The sequence below is a fragment of the Lathyrus oleraceus genome, chromosome 5 (genome assembly GCF_024323335.1).
Source record: "Lathyrus oleraceus cultivar Zhongwan6 chromosome 5, CAAS_Psat_ZW6_1.0, whole genome shotgun sequence".
Lineage (NCBI taxonomy): Eukaryota > Viridiplantae > Streptophyta > Magnoliopsida > Fabales > Fabaceae > Lathyrus > Lathyrus oleraceus.
This window is the reverse complement of record NC_066583.1, coordinates 25,088,985-25,107,886: the sequence shown is the minus strand read 5'-3', so window position 1 is coordinate 25,107,886 and position 18,902 is coordinate 25,088,985. Positions and strand designations below refer to the sequence as shown.

The window sequence follows — 18,902 nt, the reverse complement described above, 5'->3', positions numbered from 1 at the left end:
CAAAGCAGTTCCGACCTTGACTTCCTTTCTATCCTCCTTAGTCCCCAGATTGATCACATCCACTGGTTCCTGATGAGGCTGAATCATCTTTTCCTCTTGTTTCAAAAGTCTGGTCAACTCTTCTGAAAGTTCGCAGTCTTCCTTACCATCCTCTTCAGCTTGGTTAATCGGGAGGTCGAAGTCATAGGGAATTATAGCATTGTCGTGTTCAATGGATCCAGTTATTAATGATCTGCATGGAAATGATTTTTCTTTTTAGCGGAAGATTTTGAAAAATGAAAGTGATGTGAAATCAAAATTGCCATTTTTTAATTTTTTATTTATTTATTTGTAAAAAAATTAAAAAGATGAAAGACAAGGATCTCAAAAAATGTGCTTTGTATTGATGATAAGGCTTAAATATTAACACAAAATGGGCCATACAAAGCTATCCATATGCCTTGGGCAGGGCATTGGATGTTTTTTAGAAAACAGTAAATTACTTTGAACAAGAAACTATATCCGGAACATCTGTTGCCTTCCAGTTAGTGAGAGCGGCATTCGAAGGTCCACAAAACACCATCTTGGACAAATCTGGATCTTCATCTTCAAGAGCATTCATTTGATCATCACTTCGGAATCCAGCTTTGGAGAATATTTCCTGGTTGATAGGAACCTTTCTTTGATGTATCTTCTGATATTTGAAAAGTTCAATAGACGGCTGATATCCTAATCCACACTTGTCTTTCTTCTCTGGTAATTCAATCACTGTGCCCCAACTTCCAGGGCAACCGGCTTCAATTGCAGCTTTCACACTCTTCCACGAGGACATGACCCCCTTGGGTTCTTCAACAAGTTTTGCCTTAGTCTGGACCACATTGACCACTTCAAGGGCTTGGAGAGGAGTTTCAACAATGTCTTCACCTACTTCAATGTTGGTGTAAGCCCTAGAGGCCAATACTTTTGGTACTTGTATCGAATTATTTATTAATAAATAATAAAAGGCTTTTTCTTTATTATGGTTGATTAATAAAGTCTCTGGAATAGATAGTCCGTTTAATGTATTAAGTGTGACTTAATCATGAGAACACATTAAACATAAGGACACTATTCTTAAAGTATCCGTAGTCGAGCTTTAGTGTGAAGTGGGATAACATTAAAGCATTAAGACTATTATGTTTGTAGACTGATGATCACATCTCATGGATCATGGATAAAGAGTTATCAATTCTTAAACATAGGTATGAATATTAGGAGTAATATTTATACCGGATTGACCCGCTATGAGAATACTATATAGAAAGTTATGCAAAGTGTCATAAGTTATTCTCATGGTGATAATAGTGTATACCACTCTTCGACCTGAAACCACTATGGATCCTAGATGTAGAGTCGAGTGCTTTATTGTTGATCCAACGTTATCCATAACTGGATAACCATAAAGACAGTTGATGGGTACTCCACAAAGCATGCTGAGGGACATGAGTGTCCTAGATGGAATTTGCCCATCCTGCGTAACAGGATAAATGTCTATGGGCCCAATATTGAACTGGACAAGGGTGACACGGTCTATACCTTGTGTTCAATATAGACATAAGGGTAAAGGGGTAATTATACACATAATTATTATCACAGGAGGTTTTGTCATATCACATGACATTTTTGTGACTTGGGTAGCAGTGATGTGTTGCTAGATACCGCTCACTGTTTATTATGTTAAATGCGTGATTTAATATAATTGCCAACATCGCGAAAACCTACAGGGTCACACACAAAGGACGGATTGATGAGAAATAGAGTAACTAAGGAATACCGTAAGGTACAGTGCACTTAAGTGGGAGACGAAATATGGTAAGGTACCAAATACTTAAGTGATTTTGGCATATTATGAGATATGGGCCAAAATACACTTAAGTGGGCTTTTTAGCTTGAAGCCCACACAAGTGGTTCTATAAATAGAACCCCTCGTGTAGAAGCATTGTCACTCCACAGAGACTCAACTCAAGTGAAGAGTTGGAATTTCGTTTCTCTCTCTCTCACACTCAAAGCCTTCATTCGTACCAGCTAGCACTGAGATTGAAGGAATCTGTTCATGTGGACTGAGTAGAGACGTTGTCATCGTTCGAAGTTCGTGATCACTCCGTAGATCTGTATCAAAGGTTTTGATCATTATCAGAGATCTGCACCAAAGGTTTGAATCGCCACAAGAGGTAACAATTCTATCACTGATCATGCCCATTCGTAAGGATCATTAAAGGAGGATTTTTTTAAATTGCGCTGCGCCTTGGATGGCAATTCTCTTTCAGTGGTATCAGAGCCACTTGCAAAACCATGAATCTGATAACTGTTTTTTGTTCTGTATTAATATGATTAAAGACAGAATGAATCAAAGATTAAATTGAGATCGATCAAGTCATATATGTGATATATGTAATCCTGATGCAAAATACATTATATATGATATAGTGTTCTCGTTTCGTTCATTCAAACACTCAATGATTGTTTTCCTTTGAGCGATCAATGGTCATTTGCTTCTTGATCCGACATTAGTATGGTGAAGGAATGACGTGTTGATCAATCATACTGAATCAACAATCGAGATATCTTTGACGGTCTGAAATTGGTGCATCAGGGTTAGTGACGGCACAAGGGTTGTGTTGTCAGAGAGTTATGCGATTGGGGTTATGACTGCACAAGAGTTATGCTTTCTAAAACACTTTTTGGAACAGTGTTAACCGGTTAACGCATATGGTTAACCGGTTAACGCAATACGAAATAACATTTTTTTATTTTTCAAACAGTGTTAACCGGTTAACGCATATGGTTAACCAGTTAACGCAAGGCGGAAAACAGTTTTCCAAGACATTTTCAAACAGTGTTAACCGGTTAACACATTTGGTTAACCGGTTAACGCAAGGCAGAAAAGAATTTTTTGAACAGATTTCAAACAGTGTTAACCGGTTAACGCATATGGTTAACCGGTTAACGCAAGGTAAAATTCACCCGTTCGGCTAACTCAGTGCTTTAAAAGTATCAAGTGTTGATGCGAAAAGTGACACTGTTTTTAAATGAATTGTTCATTAAAATATGGTGATCGGTCGTCGAGATTTAATTTGGTTTTAATTAATTAAAGGAATTAATAATAATAATAAAGTGTTTATTATTATCTTGTGGTGATCGGTTATGGCCTTAGTCTTCCTTTATTTTGTTTTGGGTTTTAAAATACGACTTGCGTGTCGTGCCTCTCTCTTAATCTCCCAAATGTAACTTCTTTTCTCATCTCACTCCCTCGTATGTAAAACGAGTTTCTTTTGTAATGTAATGATATGAAGAAAGCAAAGAAGTCAGTGCCAAAGGAGGACAACCTTGAAGATCTTGCTTGGAGAAGCTTAGATTGCTGTAGGTTAGCTTAGGTTCTCTCATTGGCTTGGGAGAACAATTGCGCTAGGGGCCATAACTGTTTCATTTTATTTATATGTATGTTGATGCATGTGAATGTATGTTGATGCATGTGAGAGACGGTTTATATGTTAAACAAGCCGGTGAGATCAGAAAAATTGCAATTCCCTCAAATTAAATATTAAGTTTATGCTTTCCAAGTTTTAACACTCATCAAGACTAGTATCGAATAATGTAGGTTTCGCCTACGCGAGGTGCATGTTCTATATTAGTAAGGTGCGATGGGATAATTGTAATATCCAACTGTTAAAACAATGGGTCAAACTTAACTAAATAAATTATAATAAGATTATATATATGTTTAGAAGCAAGAGTTGGGAATGATCCATATGATGGATTGGAATAAGGAGTTATTCACCCAACTGAAATTTTCGAGAGTTGTATGAGATACAATTGGAAGGAGTTCCTACCTAAATAACCTAGTTTTGTGTAATCCGCCTACGCGGACTTAGAACGAAGTGAAATATGGATCTCGACCCACTAGAAAATCTTCCAACGGGATTTTCCGAATCAAATGATGAGGGTCATTTCTTTTGAATAAAATAGTGGGAGCATATTTAATTAAATGCCTAATTAAATATGTCAATGATACTTATACTTTCATTAATCCTTATGTAGATTACCATGACAGCAAACACCTCTAACAACATCCTGCGATCAATCCTTGATAAAGAAAAATTGTCTGGGACAAATTTTCTAGATTGACACCGAAACCTGAGGATTGTCCTCAAACATGATAAAAAGTTGTATGTCTTGGAGACACCTGTTCCTGAAGAGGAACCTCCTAGTTCTGTACCTAAGGCAGAAAGAGATGCTTATAAGAAGCATGTCGATGATGTCAATGAAACTGCTTGTCTCATGCTAGCTACCATGAACTCAGAATTGCAAAAGCAACATGAGAACATGGCAGCGTTCGATATGATCGAACACCTGAAAATGCTCTATCAAGAGCAAGCAAGGCATGAGAGGTTTGAAGTTTCAAAAGCCCTTTTTCAAGGCAAGTTAGCTGAGGGAGCCTCTGTAGGTCCCCATGTGCTCAAGATGATTGGGTATGTGGAAAACCTTGAGAGATTGGGTTTTCCCCTCGAAAAGGAACTTGCGACTGATTTGATCTTGCAATCGTTGCCAGATAGTTTCAGTCAATTTGTCCTAAATTTCAATATGATTGATATGGACAAATCGCTTCCTGAACTGCTCGCCATGTTAAGAACTGCCGAGCAGAATCTGAAGTCAAAAGGGAAGTCCATTCTGATGATCGGAAATGGAAAGAGACAGAACGAAAGGCCCGCTAAGCAGGGTGATAAAGGGAAAGGCAAGGAAGTTGCCAAACCCAAACCCACCGTTGCTGCTTTAAGGCCTAGTGGAGGCATAGCAAAAGAAGGCATCTGCTTCCATTACGGTAAGACCGGACACTGGAAGAGAAACTGCCCAAAATACCTGAAAGATAAGAAGAATGGAGTAGAGACTTCAACTTCAGGTATTTTTGTTATTGAAATTAATTTATCTACTTCTGCATCATGGGTATTAGATACTGGATGCGGTTCTCACATTTATACAAATATACAGGGACTAAAAAGGAGTAGAAAATTGGCAAAAGGTAAAGTTGACCTACGAGTTGGCAATGGAGCAAGGGTTGCTGCTTTAGCCATAGGGACTTATGTATTGACTTTACCTAGTGGTTTAATAATTCAGTTAGAGAACTGTTATTATGTACCTGCAATTAGCACGAATATTATTTCCGTTTCTTGTTTGGACAAGTTTGGTTTTTCATTCATAATAAAGAACAATTGTTGTTCAATTTATTTGAATGATATATTCTATGCTAATGCATAAATGAACAATGGACTATATGTCCTTGATCTTGAAATGCCTATTTATAACATTAATACTAAAAGGATGAAACCAAATGAGTTAAATCCAACTTACCTTTGGCATTGTCGATTAAGCCACATAAATGAGAAGCGCATTTCCAAACTCCATAAAGATGGACTGTTGGACTCTTTTGATTATGAATCATATGAGACATGCAAATCTTGTTTAATTGGAAAGATGATAAAGTCTCCATTCACAGGAAAAGGTGAAAGAGATAATGATCTTTTGGCCCTCATACATACTGATGTATGTGGACCACTGAACATGCCAGTCAGAGGAGGTTTTTAGTACTTCATCACATTTACTGATGATTTCAGTAGATATGGTTATGTGTATTTAATGAAACATAAATCATAGTCCTTTGAAGAGTTCAAGGAATTCAAGAATGAAGTACAAAACTAACTAGGTAAGAATATTAAAACTCTTCGATCAGATCGAGGTGGTGAGTATTTAAGCCTAGAGTTTGATGACCATCTGAAAGAGTGTGGGATCCTATCCCAAATCACTCCTCCTAGAACACCCCAATGGAATGGTGTATCTGAGAGAAGAAATCGAACCCTGTTAGACATGGTCCGATCCATGATGAGTCACACCGATCTTCCAAACTCCTTTTGAGGACATGCACGATTGACATCAGCTTATACACTTAACCGCGTTCCATCCAAAAGGTTGAAAAGACACCATATGAGATATGGAGTGGTAAGAAACCACATATGTCTTACATGAAGATTTGGGGTTGCGAAGTTTATGTGAAACGACAAATTTCAACTAAGCTTGAGCCCAAATCTGACAAATGCTTATTTGTGAGGTATCCTAAAGAAACAAGAGGGTATTACTTCTACAATCCTTCTGAGGGCAAAGTGTTTGTCGCTCGAACTGGAGTATTCCTAGAAAAGGATTTTATTTCCAAAGGAATCAGTGGGAGGAAAGTAGAGCTTGAAGAAATTCAAGAATCACAAAGCATCGATAGACCTATGGAGGAATTAGAGCAGGAAACACAAGTAGTTGTGTAAGAGCAACCTGCTCAAGTAGAACAAGACCAGCGTAGGTCAAGCAGGATACATCACCTACCTGAGAGATATGGATATCTCATAACAGATCAAGGTGATGTATTACTCATGCATCAAGATGAGCCTGTGACCTACTCATGGAATCTTTGTATTGATGAAACAGTAAAACAATATGGATTCATCAAGAACAAAGATTAGCCTTGTGTCTACAAGAACGTTAGTGGGAGCATGATCGTTTTCCTGATATTATATGTAGATGACATATTACTCATTGGAAACGATGTCCCTACCCTGCAACAAGTAAAGTCTTGGTTGGGGAAATGTTTTTCTATGAAGGACCTAGGAGAAGCAGCCTATATATTAGGAATCAGAATCTATAGAGATAGATCACAAAATGCTTCGCCTAAGTTAGAGTACATAGACAAAGTGCTGAGACGCTTTAATATGAATGGTTCCAATGGTTATGTGTTTTGCTTAAATAGTGGCGCTGTGAGCTTGAAAAGTTCAAAGCAAGATACAGTTGTTGATTCTACAACCGAGGCCGAGTATATTGCTGCCTCAAGTGCAGCAAAGGAAGCTGTTTGGATCAAAAAGTTCATTAGTGAACTTGGCATAGTCCCTAGCATTGTGGATCCCATTGGTCTCTATTATGATAACAATGGTGCTATCGCACAAACTAAGGAGCCTAGATCTCACCAACGATCCAAACACATACTCAGGCGCTATCACCTCATTCGAGAGGTAATAGATAGAGGAGATATGAAAATATGTAAAGTACCAACACTTGACAATATTGTTGACCCACTAACAAAGCCTCTTGCACAGCAGAAGCATGATGGCCATACTAGATCAATGGGCATTAGGGGTAATGCCTGATTGGCTCTAGTGCTAGTGGGAGATTGTTGGTGTAAGCCCTAGAGGCCAATACTTTTGGTACTTGTATCGAATTATTTATTAATAAATAATAAAAGGCTTTTTCTTTATTATGGTTGATTAATAAAGTCCCTGGAATAGATAGTCTGTTTAATGTATTAAGTGTGACTTAATCATGAGAACACATTAAACATAAGGACACTATTCTTAAAGTATCCGTAGTCGAGCTTTAGTGTGAAGTGGGATAACATTAAAGCATTAAGACTATTATGTTTGTAGACTGATGATCACATCTCATGGATCATGGATAAAGAGTTATCAAGTCTTAAACATAGGTATGAATATTATGAGTAATATTTATACCGAATTGACCCGCTATGAGAATACTATATAGAAAGTTATGCAAAGTGTCATAAGTTATTCTCATGGTGATAATAGTGTATACCACTCTTCGACCTGAAACCACTATGGATTCTAGATGTAGAGTCGAGTGCTTTATTGTTGATCCAACGTTATCCGTAACTGGATAACCATAAAGACAGTTGATGGGTACTCCACAAAGCATGCTGAGGGACATGAGTGACCTAGATGGAATTTGCCCATCCTGCATAACAGGATAAATGTCTATGGGCCCAATATTGAACTGGAAAAGGGTGACACGGTCTATACCTTGTGTTCAATATAGACATAAGGGCAAAGGGGTAATTATACACATAATTATTATCACAGGAGGTTTTGTCAGATCACATGACATTTTTGTGACTTGGGTAGCAGTGATGTGTTGCTAGATACCGCTCACTGTTTATTGTGTTAAATGCGTGATTTAATATAATTGCCAACGTCGCGAAAACCTACAGGGTCACACACAAAGGACGGATTGATGAGAAATAGAGTAACTAAGGAACACCGTAAGGTACGGTGCACTTAAGTGGGAGACAGAATATGGTAAGGTACCAAATACATAAGTGATTTTGGCATATTATGAGATATGGGCCAAAATACACTTAAGTGGGCTTTTTAGCTTGAAGCCCACACGGTGGTTCTATAAATAGAACCCCTTGGGTAGAAGCATTGTCACTCCACAGAGACTCAACTCAAGTGAAGAGTTGGAATTTCGTTTCTCTCTCTCTCACTCAAAGCCTTCATTCGTACCAGCTAGCACTGAGATTGAAGGAATCCGTTCGTGTGGATTGAGTAGAGACGTTGTCATCGTTCAATGTTCATGATCACTCCGTAGATCTGTATCAAAGGTTTTGATCATTATCAGTGATCTGTACCAAAGGTTTGAATCGCCACAAGAGGTAACGATTCTATCACTGATCATGCCCATTCGTAAGGATCATTAAAGGAGAATTTTTTTTAAATTCCGCTGCGCCTTGGATGGCAATTCTCCTTCATTCAATGTATCTGAAAGAAGTCAAATGGCTGACGAAAATATCTTCCTCTCCGGATACTGATATCAGCTTACCAGAAGTAACAAACTTCAGCTTCTGGTGAAGTGTCGAGGTGACAGCTCCAGCAGCATGGATCCAAGGTCTACCTAACAGACAACTATAGGCAGGCCTAATATCCATTACCTGGAAGGTAATACGGAAAGTTTGAGGGCCAATCAGGATTGGGAGGTCAATCTCCCCAATCATTGTTCGCTTAGACCCATCAAAAGCTTTCACTATCAAAGCACTGGGTCTCATCTGCACCCCTTCAATATTCAATTGTTCCAGGGTAGTCTTAGGTAACACATTCAAGGATGAACCTGTATCCACCAGTACTCGAGCCAAAGTAACATCTGTACACTGAATGGAGATATGAAGCGCCATATTATGTTCTCGCCCATTAGGGGGTAAATCATCATCAGTGAACATCAAACAACTACTAGTATTGAGATTAGCAACCACGTTATCAAACTGAATAACACTGATGTCTTCTGCCACATAAGCTTCGTTCAAGAACTTCAATAGAGCAGTCCTATGAGCCTCAGAACTCATAAGTAGAGAAAGAATGGAGATTTTTGAAGGAGTTTGGTTGAGCTGATCTACGACCTTGTAGTCACTCTTCTTGATGATTTTCAAGAATTCTCTATCCTCTTCAGCAGTCACTGCTTTCTTAGATGAGCCTTCTCCGACTTCTGAAGGATTCACCTCTTTCCCCTTCGTTGGTTCAACTGTTGGTGCACTTTCTTTGTTTGGGATCACTTCAGGAGAGAAAACCCTTCCACTTCGAGTCACACCACTAGCTCCAGCGATGTTAGTCACATCTGGCTCTTTCAAGATTACTGGTTTGTTACCCACATAAACTACAGGCTCATAGTTCCAAGGAACTGCTTTGGTACTGTCAAATGAGAATGGAGCAGGAACATAAATAACCATGGGCTCAATCTTCTTCACTGGCTCAAGGTCATCATTTCTCTGATAAGGGACCACAAAAGGCTTGGGAAGCCTCTCTTGATCAAACACAGGCACAATCACAGCAACATCCTCATCAATCTTTGCTTTGGTGAACTGAATAACCCGTTGATCCATCAAACATTGAAGACAAATTTTGAATTCACCACACTGATCAGGGTTGGATGAGCACACCACACAATTATCATGTACTCCATTCATCAATTCTGCTTCCATCAATCTAGCATGGACCACCGTTAAAAGAGTCTTCAACTTGAACACATCCTTTATCAATCCATCATCAGTTGAACTATCTATAGCATTGACGCCTGAACCATCATGTTTAGGCAAATGATTGTTCCCCATATTTGGAACATTAGCAAAAGACAATATTTTCTGATCTATCAACTCTTGGACCCGGAGCTTGAACACTTTGCAATTCTCTGTTGTATGACCCTCTGAATTAGCATGAAAGGCACATCTAGCATTCTCATCATACCAAGGCTTATACGGCTTCAGCATTGGAGGTAATGCCCTTGGCACGACAGTCCCATTCTGAATCAGATACGATAGCAATTGAGTGTAAGTCATTGGGATAGGAGTGGTATTCACATTATTGTACTGTTGATATGGCCTTTGTTGATTTGGTCATTGCTGCTGAACTGGACGTGCTTGATTGTTCTGTTGATTTCTCTATTGATGTTGAGGTGGAGGAGCTTGGAACTGAGGTTGTGGATCTTGATATTGAGGAACTGGAACTTGATAGTGAGGTACCGGAGTTGGAATAGGAACAGGAGCAATTGGACGGTAAGGCATGGTTAGATATTGAGCAATTGCTACGTAGGGGCACTGATAATAAGGCACAGAAGCAGGAGCCTTGTATGGTGCCCTCCCCTTCTGAGAAGAAACAGCACTAGTCTCACCCTTCTTCCTCTTGAATCTGTTGAAAGGCTTCTTCAAGATTGGTTGACTGCTGGAACCTCCCTGGATTTTACCACTTTTCAATCCTTCCTCTACTCTTTCACCCACGATCACCATGTCAGAAAATCCTGTGGACACACTACTGATCAATCTTTCATAATATTGGCCCTGCAAGGTACCCATGAAAATGTCAATCAATTCACGATCAACCAATGGCGGGTGCACTCTTGCAGCTAATTCTCTCCAGCATTGTGCGTATTCTTTAAAAGATTCACTGTCTTTCTGGTCCATACTTTGAAGCTGGGTACGGTTTGGTGCCATGTTAGTATTATATTTGTATTGCTTTGCAAATGCTTCAGCCAACTCTTCCCAAGTATGGATGTTGCTACACTCCAACTGCATGTACCAATCCAAAGATGCCCCAGTTAGACTGTCATGAAAGCAATGGATCATGAGCTTATCATCTCTGGCATAGGCAGCCATTTTTCTGCAATACATTTTCAAGTGTATGTTAGGACATGTGAGGCCTTTGTATTTTTCAAATTCCGGCGCTTTGAATTTTGGAGGAATCACCACGTCTGGGATCAGACACATCTCCAAGGCACTCAATCGGGTTGAGTTATGTCCTTCCAAGATTCTTAGCTTTTCGGCCAGAGCACGGTACATCAAGATAGCCTCAGAATCTTGGGCAGCAGTAGGGATGACCATTGGAGTAGCTCCGTTGTAATTCTGCATTTCAAACTCGTCCTGGAGCTCCTCATCAGTGTGGGGAATGACTACTTGATTGACTATCGGAGGTCCTTGCACAGGGACTCCATCACCTACTCCAGAAGTATGCGCAGGTGGAGGCACATGAGTTCTTTCAGGCGATGGAACAAAACCTGGAGGAAGACCGTAGATAATGGGATTTGGAATAGGAACTGAAGGTCCTGACCGAAGAGCAACCCCTTGAACTAAAGCATCGTTCCTTGCAGCAGCGGCAACACGAGCCTCTTCTTCCCTTCTAGCCAGATCTTGTATAGCCTCAAAGATCTGCTAAATCTTGCTTTTGACAGAGTCCATCTCCTCTCTGAAGGCAGCTTGTTCTTCTCGAACTACATCTATGATTCTTCTTGTGTTGGAGCGGGTAGCGTATGCACGTTGAGGAATCAGCTTGAACTACTTGAGACGAGGAAAAAATGAAATGAATTTTTATTTTGAGAAATGAAATGCATGATGCATACTTTAATGCACGTGGCTATATAAAAAATGTATTTTATGCTTATGTTCAATTTTATTTTCAGGGAACCGTGTTAGATTCCTTGTTGTTTAGCAAGCATTCAAAGAGATCACGGGGAATAAAACAAGAATGGAACCAAACTTTTTGTACAAAAGAAACTCAAAATCCTTCATTCATTCAATTCAAAACAGAGTACAAGGATTGAGTACAAAATAGTCTTTCAAACATAAAGGAAAGTACAAAACAACAGGGTTAGATTGTAGGCTTCTGCTTGTTGAGCTCTTCCAACTCTCCTTTGAACCTTTTCATCATCTCTTCACAAAGATAAATAAAGTCGATCACTGAAGGAGGGATGTTGTCATTGTCTATGTCTTCTAGAGCACATCTTAGCATCAAAGGCACATTCTTAGCCATGCCATTACAGAAGTCTATCAAACTGGCAAACTTGTCTCGATACTCATTTCTTTGTTCATGTAAAAATTGGATGGTTTCCTCGCAGGCTGCCAAACTAGCATTCACATTTTCCCTTGCGTTCATCCAATATTCACCTTCTCGTAGCAAATAATCATGTCGGCCTCTCCAGTATCGTTCCCACTCATTAGCATTTTCAACCTCCTGGCACTTTCCTTTCCATATTTCAGGTGTAACCTGAGTAGCAGCTGTAGCGGTGTATTCGTTACTATATGATCTATTGGTTAAATCATAAGCAAAGTATACAATGAATATAGAGTCGCCACCGCACTTTTATTTATCCTAAGGACTGGCTAAAAAGCGAACAAAAGCCTAAGAAGTTTTACTCGTAGAAAACTAATGAAAAAGATCAGAGATCGGGGTAAGGGGTAAATTACGCAAAGGGAAGGTGTTAGGCACCCAATGCGTCCTAGGTACTCCTAGGGAGCCCTTTTCACACTTTGTTGTTTGAAAATATTTATTTGTTATTGACATAAGTGATGTGCAAACATGATTGGGATGATGAGAAAAGAATGTACATGTTAATTATTTTTGTGTTCGAACGGATGAACCCGTTGCCTACGTACCTTCCATCAAAGGTAAGGATCAAAACGCCGTAGTTCGGCTAAAAGATTTCCAAAAGTTAGTGGATTCAATTTTAAACACAAGCCCTAAGGTCTTACGTTACCCATGGGAGAAAACTCAACCTTATATAACAACTAGTCCACCATGTGAGAAAAGCTTCAACTTGCCAGGGAGGGGTTAACCCTATAATAGGCAAGGAAGACTTACAATTCATCTACTAAGGACAAATAGGTGAGATTAATATCAACCAACTAGGGTAAATCAAACCTATAGCTAATGTATGAAAACTTAACAAACATGGACTAAGCCACAAAATCATTTGAATGGGTGAAGTTATTTGGATTATTTACAAAAAGGTCAAAGTATGGTTAAAGTCAATTCAAAATGAAGTATTTACAAAATGAAGTTTGGAAAAATCATGGACTTAAGGTCCAAGTTTCTAATTTGGAAAGAGTGAGAATGTTTGCACAACACTTATTTCAGAGTTTTAAAACATGTGTGAAAAGGTAGGACACAATGGGATGAATGGATAATGGTGGAATGTAAAACTTCTTAGAAGGGTCCACCTCTTGAAATCATATAGAAGATGATTCAAGTGGGTCCTTAGGAATAGGCTACAGATGAGCAATAATATGGTAACAGACGAAAGTAAATAAAAGCGGATACTGGAGGCCACTCAATGGTCTTATACCTGTCTCCTAAAACAAGTAAGGATATCAGAAGCCACTCTATGGACTTACACTAATCTCCATCAAAATAAAACAAAAAACAAAACAGGGAAATCAACTGCCAATCCATCTGGACTTATGTTAACCTCCACAGTATGATCCTAGGAATACAAATGCCACATCACAGGGACTTACAATGAATCCTCACATACACAAGTAAATGCACTAGGCAATGGGTATGAGTGACCAATGAGGTCTTACACTCTACCCCTTCCATGTCATGGGAACAGATGCCACCTTACAGGGACTTATAACTGGTTCCTCAATGGGTAAGCAAACAATGTCACAAGGACAAATGACATGAACATGCACTAATGGCAATCAAAGGTAAAATGCACAATGGCAATCAATGATAGTAAATGCACCATGGCAATCAAGTAATCATGTATAAATGAATCAAGTAATCAATCACATAAATTCAAGTAGCACACGCTATAACCATTCATGAGGCTCAAGCAAAAGGGTTTGACTATGAAAGTCCACTGTAAGAGGTAAGTGTCGCTCTTAACCTGGCCATTGAGGGGCTCAGGTGAAGCAGATGAAAGGATATGAGGGGTATGCCTCATTGCTTCTATCTCAAGTTAGAGAGAGCATGTAAATACAAGAATGTGGGGGAGTTCAGAAAGATGGAACTCTTTCCCCAATTAGACTCGATAGATCTTGGGTTTGGATCTCAATGCTACAACCATGTAATGGGAGCAATGAGAAGACTCACTGAATAGTGGGAGATAGGCTACTTATCTCTACCTTCCACCAATTGCCTCGAATGAGGACTTTTCCTGCTTGGGACAAATATAAACATACACAATCAATGCCTCTTAAGGAGGACTTCAGACAATTTGCCCGGTCAAATAACAGACCGGGTCTCCAGACTACATGAAGAAGAAGGTTTTATACCTCAATGCAAGTTGCTATTTAAGCAAAGCAAAGCAAGTTCTTAAGAGAACTGAGCAACTAAAGGGTACCTGGAAACAATCCAATAAAATCAGCATCCCATTCATAAACAGATAACAACATAAGAATCAATTAACAAAGTACAATTATACAATTAATGATGTGCATAGCACAAGGCTCACATGAACCAAAATCCTACAAAACAAGTTGGTTAGTTTATAAGTCAAGTAACACAATCCAAAATGTGGAGCAAATTCCTTAATCATTAACTCCTTAACCTGAAAAGGCACAATCACACTCAAATGTAAGTAACATGACCACTAGGACTAGCCTAGGGTCAAAAAGATGGAAAAATCTTAAAACAGCAGCCAATTCATGATCAAATTCAAGTAATATCAATAACAAAGGGATCCCAATTGGTCCCATATCCAAACTATGTACACCTTTTAATTTATGCAACATGGAAGGCAAAAGGTGCAATATGGAGTCTCATACAAACAACCAGCAAGATCATATCCAAATAAATGCCAAAATAGCACCAAAAAAATCCACAAAAATTACATTCTAACCAGAAGACATTCAGCAAGTTGCATATTAAATTTCAAGTCATTTGGCCTAATAGATCAATAGGAATTAATTAAACATGGTACAGCATGCAAAAACTACATCAAATGAAGTCAAAAATTATACACCAACTTCCATCTAATGGTAAACAACAATGGTACATGGTAAATTAGTAGGACCAAAGCTAAAAGCTACATTAACATGTTAGGAATCATGCTATCAATTTTCAAGGTCATTAGATTAGTTATGAGGAAATGGCAACATAAATGCTAAAGGTTACACCAATGGAACTCTAACATGCTAGGCAGCAAGAAAAAATATGAATCAAATTGAAAATTGATTGTAAAAATCCACAAAAATTATCAGTGATAGCTAACATGTTACACAAGCTTCATGCAAAAAATTAGGGCCATTGGCCAATGGGAAGCATGGTAATCAATTTGATGAATTCAGCATATCAAACTATGTCACATATATACATGTCCAACTTCCATAATTCATATATAATAGACCATAGGCTAAAAAATTCCCAAACCTATGTCAAAAAATCCAGAAGGATGTCTAGAATCATCATTTAAATTTTCAATTAACTTGGACATGGTATGTGATCTCTATAATTAAATTGGCAACATGTGTGGAAATATGTACACATTAGAATCTCTAGGTCCATTAACATTTTTTTCCAAGCAACATTTTTGTTTTTTTTTTATTCTGTAAAAAAGTAGAAAAAAAAGAAGAATAACAAAAAAAATCCTTGAAATTTTTTTGGGATTATAATTTTGGATTATATGAATTTTTAAAGTATTTAAAATAATTATTGAATAATTGATTTGAATTTATTTAGGATTTATTAAGTTAATTATGGAGCTAACGGCAGAAGAGTAATTAATAAAGCCAATGCCTAAAACACAGTCGTTCAACTAAACGACGTGGCTGCATTTGATTGGCTCCGGCGGTCACAAACACGGAAATGGAATGGCAAGCGGATGAAACAGGGTCTACGTGCATTATTTCCAGAAAGTCTCTTCTTCTTCGCGCGGCCTAAGGTGTTCTTCGCCGGCGAATTCGGTTTTGGCCAAACGGCGACGAGAATCCACAATCCATACTTCGTTAGACTCGGCATTACATCAGGATTACGATTATGCGTGCGAAATTGTCCGGAGATTCAAGGAAGAAGCGAATCGCGCGAGAGAAGAAATGGTGACGAATCTTTAAACGAGAATAACTCAGGCAAAACTCAATGAAATCACAATCTACCAGTTTCTACATAATCTACAAACAGCATTCTACAATATCCCTAACGAAATTTTTGAAACGGTGGTGATCGAATCTTTCACCTTCTTGAGTGCAGTGATAGCTTCGGCGATTTGCAGGGGCTCCAATGGCGAAACAGATGTAGCCAATCGTCGTGGAAGGTGATAGGTGAAAAGAATCCAGCTCAAGAACGCTTGCATCATCAGATTTCCTTAACTGCCATGGATGAGCATCTTCACGACAGTCGCGAGATTGCCGGATTTTCCAATCAATTCCTGCAAACAGAAACTATACAGCACCTGTAGATGATGAATTCACCATGGAATTGTACAAAGATTAGTAGAAAAATGCTCAATTGATGAGAAAGTGCTATCAAAATTTTTTGGTAAAATGGGAGAAGAATGAGAGAATGGCTTGGGATTTTCTGTTATGCTGTGGAAAAATGATTAACCAACCTGCAAAATTCTGTTAGATTTTGTTTATATATCCAAGCACTAATCCAACTATAATTGTATTTAAGAGAAATGAGATTAGTGAAAATTGGTTTATGTGCATTTGGCCCTTTCACATTATGCAGGTTAATTCTTATTTATGTAGTGAATTGGTCATTGAAATGCAGAATTTTGTTTTCAATTATAATGCAGAATTTTAATTTAATGCAGAATTTTAATTGTATTTGATGCAGAATTTTGTTTTCAATTATAATGCAGAATTTTTATTCAATTGTGATGCAGAATTTTTATGTGGAATTTTTATAATGCAGAATTTTTATTCAATTGTGATGCAGAATTTTGTTATGTTTATGGAATGATTAGGCTTTTATATGATATCACAATCCATGCTTAATCAAAGTATTAACCAAATTGGCAAGATTAGCAAAATGTGCAATTTCCACTCAAATGGCCAAAACACCCTTCCTTCAAAACAGTCCCAATAGCAGCCTAATTTTGGTTCCAACATGTCCACAATACCACTTGTAATGTGTAGAAACAATTCCCACTTCAATTGGATGCCTATTCTTGAATTTCACTATTTGATGGAAAAAAGTCCAATTTTGCACTTTCATTCTTCAAGCCAAAACTCAAATTGTGAGGCCTAGCCATGAAATGAATATTCAAACAAATTTCAAATGCCATTTGTGAGGTGTTGCAAAAATCCCCACTCAAAAATTCCAATTATTTCACGAGTTGGACGATTTTGCCCCTGGTTCAATTAACAGTCCAGTTGAAATTTGACCTTTTGCATTGAGCAATTTTGGAAAAATCCAATTATGCACCATGAAAGTACATATCAAATGGAGTTTGTGCATATAAAGAACTTGCAATTTGGATAAACCATGTGGAAGTTATGCCCTCCCGATTACGGGACTTTTCTGAAATTCACGGAGCCATATCTTGCAAACCGTACATTGGATTTTCAAGTTCTTGGACTTTTTGGAAAGGTGAGAACAAGATCTACATCTGTCATGTTGAACAATTTTTCATTTGAAGCTTCCTTGGACTTCTGTTTTTGAGGTCAAAAACTTTCCATTTTGGGCAGCTGAAAATACAGGTCCACTTGCCATTTTGGGAAACTGTCTGTCTGACTTCAATTCCTTCAACCTTGGTCTTTGAAATGCCAAATGAAGTTTATATGGACATGAATGAGACATTTTCAACCATTTTCAGTCATCAAATTCCTGATTAAATTTACAGTTGACCACAGTTGACTTTTGTTGACTTTTGTTTGACTGGGCCAAGTTCTGATGAATTTCAGGCCTCTTTCAGATGAGATCTTGATTCCAAATGATATCACAAGTTATATGAACTCTTTTTGAATGATCATGGTGTCCAAATTCTTCAAGAATGGTCACCATGTATTGCTCAAGGCCTGATTTAACTGCTTGACTGATGATTGCTTCAGCTGCAAGCAACATGGTTAGACGACAATATTTTTGTACTTTTGGTTAGTAAACATATGAAAAGCAATGATATACAAGTGCAATACATGCTTGGTGATCAAGAACCACACTCACAAGGTATCCCACCCATTAGGAGGACAGCTAGGGTATGCAATGATCCTTGAGGCCGTGATATGCTATGATATGGGCCATGAGGGATCTTAGGGCCAAAATTGGGGTCTTACAGATGCCCCTATTTAAGGTCATTCTATCCGGAGAAGTGAAGTTTAGAAATCTTCATCTCGACGCGGTAGAATGGGCTTAAATAATAGTAATGAGACGAATTTTGGTCCCTAAGAGACCTCATGATGCAGATGTATGCATGCAAAAGCAAATTCTGTGGGGAATATATTGTTCACACAGAAGAAAAGACGATCCGTCGGAGTAATACACTCACCAGGAACAGAGATTCTAGTAAGACTCTTATTGGACTCTTACTAGGGGATAATAAGGAAAAAGAATGCGTGAGCAGGACACGACTTTGATTAGTGAAAACAAAACTGACACAGCGTGACCTAAGGCACGACTCCGAGTGGGGATAACAGACATCGGACTGGAGAGCTTGCTGGGGAAGCAAAGGACTCACACCGGGGAATAAAGAATTCCAGAGGAAAATAAATCCATTGGAAAGACATAAGCTGACTCAAATTATCCATCAAGGATACTTCGGATAAAAATCCGGACTCGGACCAGGAAAAGATTCACATAGAACCTCCCTGCCGGGAAATGCATATACTGGGGAATAAACACCCATATAGCAAAGGGTAAAAATCA

The 18,902-nt window shown here is 38.5% G+C and overlaps 1 protein-coding gene across 1 annotated transcript; it reads right to left on the bottom strand.

Annotated features, from left to right (window-relative positions):
- Positions 1–478: 478 nt before the first annotated feature.
- LOC127078521 (uncharacterized) lies at positions 479–10,165 on the bottom strand. Its single transcript, XM_051018969.1, has 3 exons — positions 9,233–10,165; positions 8,847–9,142; positions 479–758 (listed from the first exon to the last, which is right to left on the bottom strand). The coding sequence occupies exons 1-3, from the start codon at positions 10,163–10,165 to the stop codon at positions 479–481; spliced, it is 1,509 nt and encodes a 502-aa protein (XP_050874926.1).
- Positions 10,166–18,902: the final 8,737 nt, after the last annotated feature.